Source organism: Lactuca saligna, chromosome 6 (assembly GCF_052625555.1).
Source record: "Lactuca saligna cultivar CGN05327 chromosome 6, ASM5262555v1, whole genome shotgun sequence".
Lineage (NCBI taxonomy): Eukaryota > Viridiplantae > Streptophyta > Magnoliopsida > Asterales > Asteraceae > Lactuca > Lactuca saligna.
Window position 1 is genome coordinate 45,441,865 of NC_136422.1, and position 10,798 is coordinate 45,452,662.

General features: G+C 40.6%; 1 protein-coding gene across 1 annotated transcript; it reads right to left on the minus strand.

Moving 5' to 3' along the window:
• Positions 1-341: 341 nt before the first annotated feature.
• On the minus strand, positions 342-3,768 carry LOC145001003 (putative disease resistance RPP13-like protein 2). Its single transcript, XM_078960319.1, has 2 exons — positions 643-3,768; positions 342-499 (listed from the first exon to the last, which is right to left on the minus strand). The coding sequence occupies exons 1-2, from the start codon at positions 3,514-3,516 to the stop codon at positions 497-499; spliced, it is 2,877 nt and encodes a 958-aa protein (XP_078816445.1). The 5' UTR covers positions 3,517-3,768; the 3' UTR covers positions 342-496.
• Positions 3,769-10,798: the final 7,030 nt, after the last annotated feature.

Consider the following 10,798-nt stretch of genomic DNA (forward strand, 5'->3'; position numbering starts at 1 on the left):
TGTAATTAAAAATATCATACGTATAGTTTAAATGGGGCCACAACCTTATTTTTGCAAATGGATTTGAAACACCCTTTTTTTACAATCAGATTTGAAAACAACCCCTTTTAAAAAAAAAAAAAAAAAAAAAAAAAAAAAAAAAAAAAAACTCGTTTAAATGATAGCATTACCTGGACAAAAATGTTTTTGGACTCTTTTTTGTAGTGTTTTTAGAGCTTCTTGCTAGCCAAAAGTAATCTTTTGCCATTAAAAAAAAGTGCTTATTTGGTTGGAACTAACTGTGAATCAAGAGGATGATAAAAGGATTATTGTTTACTTTTTGTTGAGCATGCAGGAATAAATTAAAGTACAATTTGCCAATGAGAAATTAATCATGAAACACACTACAATTACAAACTTTTGACTACAAACAAAGGTTCGCCAAAAGCATCTGAGAATATGACTGGTGCTTGACTGAAGTTTAGCTACGTTTCACCAAAGTAGAATCATCTTTCTCTCACTGCCATGTAAAAAAGAAAGTAAGTATTTACAGATAAGTAATCCATATCAGTTCCAAAACTTCTATGAAAGGATGCAAAAAGGAAAACACTCAACTCAAACCCAGCTTGCAAATATACTAAATAGTTTATACAAAAAACTCACAGGTAAAGTTGGAAATTTCCAATCGTTGATGGTTATGGACGTGTGATCTGATTTCATGCGCTCGACCTCGGTTGTGAATATATGTGGCATGCCTGTCAATACCAGGTGTTCTAACTGCTGTTGTTGCAGCAATCTGATTGGAATGTTACGTAGTTTATCACAACACCTGATATCTAGATGTTTAAGGCTTTGCATCGATCCTTCTTCAACAAACCAGCTCTCCAGTTCCTTCAGCATCCACATTTTCAACACCCTAAGCTTACTAAACCCTCCTTTATGGGAAACCATTTCTTTCCCAATGTAGGACTGTCCCAAGAGCCGGAGGACAGTCAGGCACGGAAGTTGGCCGAGAGTTTGCATCGGATCCTGCTTCAGCAGTGAGATTGACAATGTCAAAACCTTCAGCGTTGGTGGGAATTCTTTTAAATCAGGTAGCTTTTCTAAATTCCCCAATAAGTTTAGATGGGAAAGTTGCCCAAGTTCTGACATTGATTTAAACATAAGTTTTGAAGGGCGCCCTTGACTATCTTTGGATCGCAGCCTTAAGGAGCGTAATTCTGTTAACTTGGAGATCCATTCCATTAAGTCATACTGGTTGGAGCTTAGCTGGAATGTAATACCCAATTCTCTAAGATCATTCAACCTGTCTAAACCATCCTTTATGGGGACTTTCTCATCCAAAGACAATCCCCATAATGTCCAGAGCCTCAAGGAAGAGTACTTTGGATGCATATTGAGACGCATTTCGTTAAGATTGAGATGGTAAAGTTTTGTCAGTCTCCAAATGGAGCACGGCAGCTCATCTATGCATGTATGCTTCAAATCTAGGGTTTCTAAGTGTGTCAATTCACCGACTGATGATGGAAGAGTATCTAAATATGTCGATCTCAGACCTAAGTACCTTAAATTGCATAAGTTACCAAGGTTTTCGGGTAAGATGGGTTTATAGACGCCCTCTAAGTCTAGCACCCGTAATAACCCAAAGCCATTATTGACTATATGTCCCAAAAGATTTCCAATTGTCTTAGCATGCATGTAATCTGTTTTCTGATGGTTAAATGACGTGTAAGATCGTAGGTGGGTTGGATTGAACAAAGAACTTTTAGGCTGTGATTTCTTAGGGGACGATGGACTCTCATTTGATGTAAACGAAGAGAAATAATTTGAGGATGAGTTTGGACTATCATATTCGACTATCCTACGGACATTGGGAAAATCTACTTCTTCAGAATTAACCAACTTACGATAGTTGTGAAACAGATTGGTTTCTTGGGCTTTTGGCAACAAATAATCATGAAGAACTCCAACCACGCGACATCTTCTTGGGCTATTGTCAGATCTCAATTTTGATATCTGAATCATGTTTCGGTTGACTAATTCTTCAAAATATGTTTGGGCGATATCCTCTGGAAACACTTTGGTCGAATCCTGTTTGACAAAGCCTTCCGCAAGCCACAGCCGCAGTAACCTCCTTACTGGAATGTCAAAGCCTTTAGGAAAAAGCACTGAATAAAGCAAGCATACCTTCAAGTGGTCGCTCAAGTCGTTAAAGCAAAGAGACAATATGTTTACAGAGTTTTGCTCACAACAGAAAACTTGAGACCAGATGCTTGGATCCTTCATGGAGAAAAAACCTGCAAGTAGGACAATATTCAGGGGTAGACCCTTACAGCTCTGTAGAATTGCAAGCTTTGATTTCTCTGGAACCAGAGTCCAACTTTGTTCTTTCCCGATCTTCTCTCTGAACATGTTCCAGCTGTCGTCTTCAGTTAGAGGCATCATACGATGCGAAACTATCTTCATCTGTGGAGTTTCGATCGTTTTTAAACAAGTCAAGAGCAGCTTACTTCCCTTCTTTTCATCTGGTAAGGTTTCCTTTAAAACTTCCAAGTTATTGCAAGTACTTAAGCCGTCAAAGATAACCAAGTACCGTTTATTCTTCAGGTATGATGAAAGCTTCAACTTCACTGCTTTCTCATCATCCATATTAATGGGTTTATCCGTGATACTTTGGGTTGCCTTGAATAAGTTGAGCAGTATGTCTTTTGTGGAGTATTTCTCCAACACCGAAACCCAAGCACAGAATTGAAAATGGCGCTTGATGTCTTTATTTTTGTAGATTATGCGAGCAAGTGTTGTTTTGCCTATACCCCTTTCACCAACAATAGAGACAACATGTTCAGTACTGTTGTTGGTGAGATGATCAACCAGAATGTCGACATCTTCTTTCAGCCCAAAGATTCCCAAATCTTCTTCTTTGTAGGAAAAGCTTGAAATTCGCCGTCTTTGCTGAAAACGTTCTTTGACACCGACAATCTGAATCTCTTCTTCGTTGCATGAGTAACTGAAGCTTAGTTCATCCATACAGCCTACATGATTTGTTTCTTGTGTTTCTGAAGTATAAGAAGAACCCTGTGAAGGGGTGTGATTTTTTACAGTTCTATGATTTTCACCCACAGGTTCTTTATCAGCTTTTTCTTCGTTTGAAACTTCTTTTATAGGAGTCCTGATCTGGTGAGGTTGATGATCTCTTAGGTACATCAGTTGTGTAGTGATTTTCTTTACTTTCTGGTGAATCTTGTAGCAAGATTTCAAGTTGTTGAAGAAGAAAATATGGTTTGTTAAGAAACCAAATACGTCCCTCCTGCAAGCAACAATGAGAGTGAACTTCTCAATCCCGTCTTCGATGTTGTACACAGCATCAAGGTATGCTTCTGGTTGCTGGTTGATTTCCATCAACTTTCTCAATGAATTGAGCGACTTAATGATCTCCTGGACGTCGTAGACTATGACTTTGTTTTGGGTTTGTGAATGCCCTTTCAGCATGTCTGTTAGTTTCTGTAACACCACAGATACTACTGCCTCTACTGCCATTGGATAAGATCTCTCTCTTTCTCTATTGTGGACTAGGAGCACGGTAGTTATGGAGTTGTGATACCAGGAAAGGTTTTTTGACCCTTTTATACAAAATTACGCCTACTATTCTTTATGTTTGGCCCACCGGCCTACAAACAATGATCAATTTGATTTATGGGTTCTTATTTGCTGATCGAGGAAATTGCATATGAGTTTTTGTTTATTGATCTGAAGAAACTAAGAAGAAGTTTACCACGAGATCTTTTCGATTGTTTTTATACATGTAATTTCAGTTAAGGTGATAAGGAAAGGAACGTTTATGTGTAGTCACCTATTTCACACTTGACACTCGGAAAGGTCATAGAAAATACAAAGAGAGGAGAAATTGATTGGCGTGTCAAATACCGTTGTCAATATTTGAAGTTACAAGTAAATTTCTGTTTCTTTATGACTAAGCTATAATCAAGGTTAATAGGAGTAAGGAAGAATTACAGGGAAGTTACGAGGAGACATACCTTTTGGTTTGTCTTCCAACACCTGTCAACTAAAGTCCATTCGTTCAATTATGACAAAATTAAATAAATAGTCCCATGATTTACCAAAGGTGACAACTTCAATCCCTGTAATTTTTTTTGGCTAATATGGTCCTTGTGGTTTTTAAACTTGCACAAATAATCTTTACGGTTTCTCAATCTTACACTAATGGTCTTGCCTAAACAAAATGACCTCTTTACTCTTTTTAAATTTTTTTATACTACATTTTTTAACTAATTACAATTAAAAATTAAAATAAAAACAAAACCACACTGGGTTTTGATCCCTACATCCCTAACGCTAATATATTTAATCTGAAGTGAAGATCCACTAACACTATTAGTCTCTTTATTTCTCCACTTCAAAACCAACCATTATGTGTGATAAAGGTAGAAACCAGGACTACGTTCTTTAATGCATTACAAGGATGGGGTAACAGATTCCTTTAGCAATGATAGCTATTTTGATTAACAAACAACAACAACAACAACAAAGTAATAGTTATGGTCAACAATTGTAACATATTTAACGTAATAAAGAAGAATTATGTGAGTATTATGTGTTTCATGATTATTATAATATAAATAACAAAAATCAGTTGAATCGTCCGTAAATCGTAAAAATAAGTGCGCCAAAACATATATATATATATATATATATATATATATATATATATATATATATATATATATATATAAAGTACACGTCTCCCCGATCCCGAAAATATAAATTTTGCAGAAATCCGACTCCGTATGAATTAGATATGATTTTTATAAGATATAAAATCACACACACACAACGAACGTATGACGTAAAAAACTATGAAAAGAATGGTTGACATTTAGCCAATTCCACCAAAACGAAAATCGTAGTACTCAAAATATGAATTTTGAGAAAAAGAATGTCAAAAACTGAGTTCGTATGACAAAGTTATGATTTTAGCAAAATCATTTAATTTTATAAAAATATGGACGGAAAATAATATCAAAATTAGCCGACGGAGTCTAAATGAAAGTTGTAGATCTCGTCGATAACTACGCGTGGATATAAAGAACGTCAAAAATGGAGTTCGTATGAACGAGTTATAAATTATAATAGCATATTTACGTATTAAAATAAAGTATAAATCACACACACACACACACACACACACACACATATATATATATATATATATATATATATATATATATATATATATAATGACCTTATAGTTATATAAACGACTAAACACACTTTATAATATTATTTTAGATAGATTTAACGATATTTGTACTAAACTAATATCGAAAGTACTCAACACTAGTCTTATAATGACCACGTCGTCGATACATTTCTAATGATATATATATATATATATATATATATATATATATATATATATATATATATATATATATATATATCATTAGAAATGTAAGACTAGTGTTGAGTACTTTCGACATTAGTTTAGTACAAATATCGTTAACAATTTATACATGTTTAAATGATTTAAACTGTAAATGTATGATGAGGAATAAATGCTGATATAGAGGAACATTGGCAGCTATGGACTTAGTGCCTTATAGGTGGACAATGGCAGTAATGGACTTAGTACCCTATAGATGAGCATTGGCAGCTGCGCCACAACCTGTAGATGTTTTTGAACTACAATGTACTCTAAACATCCTAGCAATTGCGCTTAAAGGATACTATCGGTAGCTGCGCCTAATAGAGAACATCATAATCCTGACAGCTGTGCCTAAAGGATAATGTCGGCAACTGCGCCTAATAGAGAATGTGTAACGACGTAAATTTTAAAACCAATTTTTCATTTTCATAATCATCAAAAACATCGATTAATATTTCAAATTCAAACGTGAACAGTGTTATCATAACAGAATACATCCCAATGATCATAAAATAGTTTTTCCCCGACAATGTGTACGATCACGTCGGCGCCTTTCCACGGTCCTCGCTAGTACTTGAAACACATAACACAACAACTGTAAGCATAAATGCTTAGTGAGTTCCCCAAAATACAACTTACGCACATACGCCTTTCCAGGCCCTGACTTTCCGGTCCATGTGTCTCAGGGGACTTCCGTCCCGACTAGGTAAACCCTCCGGTCCTACCCACGTCAACCTTACGGTCCACATTACAACGCCTTCCGGCCCATAACATATTCGCCTTCCGGCCCATGACATAATGCCTTCCGGCCCATATCAAGCATAGCATACATAACACACATAAACAATTAACTTATCACATACAATGCATATATCTCATAACATATCCGACCTTCCGGTCACACAATAATAAGCCCTTCCGGGTACTCGCTATCTCCAAATCCCAACGACGACCCTACCTCGCCTAATCATAAAAATATCATTTAATAATCAAAGACTTCCACAACTAATACTTTACCTTTATCATCATTCCTCAGAGGGTAAAAGACCATTTTACCCTTCCTTGACCTAAAGTCCTCATGTTGACCAAAACCCTAAAAGTCAACAAAAGTCAACCCTGTGAGTACGCTAGGCGTACTGCTAGATGTACGCGGGGCGTACATCGCCAATCCCATGGATCGGGGTCTCCACCTAGTATGCTGCGCGTACTGGAAGTTACGCCCAGCGTAACCATCAGATTCTAGCACACCTCATTTCTGGTCTTAATCGGTTAAGCCATTATTCCAACTTTTAGATCCGACTCTGTTAATGCGTCTAAACCCATAAAGTCGAGACCTTTAAGCCTTGGCATAGCTGTAAAGGCTCCAACACCTCTTAGCAACATTATATTCCAACTCAAGGACCTAGATCTCATGCATGGTGCGATATCCACGTCCAAGATGTCATTTTTATGAGTCTACAACTCCAATAGATCAGAAATATGAAGTATCTAAGCTTATGGAGGCCATTTGCACAAAAAGTCTCCACCTTTGGGACTAAAACCCTAGAAAATGATACTTGAAGCATATAACATGAACCAAGTGACAAGATCCGAACTTTTTACCTGATAATGAAGCTTTAACCCTTGCAAAGCTCAGATCTACACTTGAACACCACTTCTAGTCTTTCCAATGAGCTTTTCTTTTCCTTTGCAACCTTGGAATGGCACCACCAAGCTTAGAATACACACACAATGGCTTAAGAACGAATGCACACTCTTTTTAGGGTTTCACTCTGAGGGATGGTGGCTGAGAAGTCCAGCCACACATTCCTTTTATAGCCCTCCCAAGGAATTAGGGTTTTTAGATCTGGATAAGTTACGCCGAGTGTAACCTTGGGTACGCCCAACGTACCTGAGGGTGAACGCGTCCAAATGAGGCGTGCGAGTACGCGCGGCGTACGCCTTGTACGCACAGCGTACTCGCCTAACATGAAAGCCTTAAATTAACACATAACCAAGATGCAGGGTCAAATAGAAGGATACATGGATTTCGGGCTGTTACAGAATGTCATAATCCTGTTAGCTATGCCTAATTGATAATACTGATAGTTGTGCCTAATAGATAACATTGACAGTTGTATCATTGGTAGCGATGGACTTCGTGCCTATTCCTTAGGACAATCATTAGGAATGAATGAGTGAATCTTAGATGATTCTTAGGGTAGATCCTTAAGAAATAAAGAAGATAATGAGGATGAGTAATCGGGTTAATTGTTTGATGATTAAACATAATATTTATTGTGGGTTGAAAACCCTATGTACTCACCAGGTTTCCCAACCTGACTCACTCAGTTTATTTGTACTCGCCTAACATGAAAGCCTTAAATTAACACATAACCAAGATGCTGGGTCAAATAGAAGGATACTTGGATTTCGGGCTGTTACAATTCTCCCCCACTAGAACCAGACTTCGTCCCCGAAGTCTCATACTGAAAACAACTCTGGATATTGATCCCGCATCTCAGACTCGGACTCCCATGTCAGCTCGGACCCCTTCCGATGTTGCCACTGCACTTGTACCAGGGGTACTTCCTTGTTCCTCAGAACCTTAACCTTCCGATCCTAGATCGCTACTGGTCTCTCCACATAGTTCAGGCCTGCATCCACCTGAATATCATCTAATGGCACCACTGCCGACTCGTCGGCAATACATTTCCTCAACTGCGAGACATGAAAGGTATCATGGATCTGCCCCAACTCAGCAGGTAGATCCAACCGGTAGGCTACCCTGCCTACCCTAGCAATTATCCTGAAGGGTCCAATATACCGGGGTCCCAATTTTCCCCTCTTCCTGAATCGTATTACTCCTTTCCAAGGAGAGACCTTTAAGAGCACAAGGTCACCAACCTGAAACTCGAGCTCGGACCGACGCCTGTCCGCATAACTCTTCTGGCGACTCTATGCGGTCAACAACCTCTGCCTGACCTGTTGAATCTGCTCGGTCGTCTGGAGTACAATCTTCGTGCTACCCATCACCCGCTGCCCCACCTCTCCCCAGCAGATGGGGGTGCGATACATCCGCCCATACAACAGCTCAAAGGGTGGCATACCAATGCTCGAATGATGGCTGTTGTTGTACGAAAACTCTGCTAAAGGTAGATAGGTGTCCTAGCTCCCTCCAAAATCCAAAACACATGCTCGGAGCATATCCTCAAGCGTCTGAATCGTCCGCTCGCTCTGTCCGTCCGTCTGCGGGTGGTATGCGGTACTGAAATGCAGTCTCGTACCCAACTCCTCATGAAGCTTCTTCCAAAACCTGGAAGTAAAACTCACATCCCGATCTGAAACAATCGACATCGGAACCCCATGCCGCGATACCACCTCCCTCACGTATAATTCTGCCAACTTCTCCGCAAAAGAGCTCTCGCTGATGGCTAGAAAATGAGTGCTCTTCGTCAATCTATCCACGATCACCCAAATCGCATCGACTCCTCTCGCGGTCCTCGGCAATTTGGTGATAAAATCCATGGTAATTTGTTCCCACTTCCATTCGGGAATCTCTAGCGGCTGCAATTTACTGTGCAGACGCTTGTGCTCGGCCTTAACCTGTCGACAAGTCAGGCATCTCTCAACAAACCATGCAACATCCCTTTTCATACAGGACCACCAATACTCCTTCCTTAGGTCCAAATACATTTTTGTAGCCCCGGGATGAATCGAGAATTTCGATCGATGCGCTTCCTCCATCAAAATAGTAAGCGTACCGCCCACAAACGGTACCCAAATTCGACCCTGAAAAGTCATAAGCCCTCGACCATCCGTAACGAATCCTGATACCTGACCTACAACTCGCTCCCTCTTCTGGTTTTCTGGTTTCGCAGCCTCAGCCTGAGCTCTTCGAATGGTATCCAAAATCGGGGTCACCACTATCAACCTCGTACAAATATCTCGGATCGGGGCGCTTTCCGCCCTACGGCTGAACGCATCGGCCACCACATTAGCCTTGCCCGGGTGGTACAGGATCTCACAATCATAATCCTTCACCACGTCCAACCATCTCCTCTATCGCATATTCAGATTTGGGGTATCCATCAAGTACTTCAGACTCTTGTGGTCCATGTAGATGGTACACCGAACCCCATAAAGATAGTACCGCTAGATCTTGAGGGCAAACACCACAGCCCCCAATTCCAGGTCGTGGGTGGGATATCTCGACTCATGAGGCTTCAACTGCCTCGAATCATACGCCATAACGTGTCCCCTCTGCATAAGCACCGCCCCTAAACCCGATATAGATGCATCACAGTATACCACAAAATCCTCCATCCCTTTTGGGAGTGCAAGCACCGGGGCCTTGCACAATTTCTGACGAAGGGTCTCGAATGAGGATTGCTGCTCCGGTCCCCACGAAAATGCAACACCCTTCTGGGTCATCTTAGTAAGTGGCACGACGATCTTGGATAAATCCTTGATAAACCTCCGATAATAGCCAGCCAATCCCAGAAAACTCCTGATCTCAGTGGGCAATCTCGGCACCTCCCATCTCAACACCGCCTCAATCTTGGCCGGATCGACCAATATCCCTTTCTGGTTAACAAGGTGCCCAAGGAACTGGACCTCTCGTAACCAGAAATCACACTTGGAGAATTTGGCATACAGCCTCTCCGATCTCAATACACCAAGAATTTCCATCAAATGCTCCTCATGCTGCTCCCTAGACCTCGAATATACCAAAATATCATCAATGAATATGATCACCGACCGATCCAGCATTGGCCTGCACACCCGGTTCATAAGATCCATGAACGCAGCCGGGGCATTGGTGAGCCCAAAAGGCATCACCACAAACTCATAATGTCCATAACGAGTTCTGAATGCAGTCTTCTGAATATCTTCATCCCGAACCCTCATCTGATGATAACCCGACCTAAAGTCTATCTTGGAGAACCAAGATGCCCCCTACAACTGATCGAACTGATCATCGATCCTAGGTAACGGATACCGGTTCTTAACCGTCAACCTGTTCAACTCCCGGTAATCGATACACATCCGGTGTGAACCATCCTTTTTCTTGAGAAATAAAATCGGCACTCCCCAAGGTGAGCTACTCGGTCGAATAAACCCCTTTCCCAACAGCTCTTGAAGCTGCGAGGATAAATCCTGCATTTCCGGTGGATCGAGGCGATAAGGCGCCTTGGCGATGGGAGCTGCTCCCGGAACCAAATCGATACGGAACTCCACTTGCCTTTCTGGAGGCACACCAGGTAACTCTTTGGGGAACACATCCGAAAACTCGCATACTACATGAACGTCGTCAACCGAATTGGGCCTCCCCGCGGCCACTCGAGTATCCATCATGTAGGCTATGAATCCATTGCAGCCCTGCTGCAAACTCTG

What these genes read in the sequence shown, in the direction of transcription:
- LOC145001003 (XM_078960319.1), bottom strand. Translation starts at nt 3,516, where the DNA reads ATGGCAGTAGAGGCAGTAGTATCTGTGGTGTTACAGAAACTAACAGAC.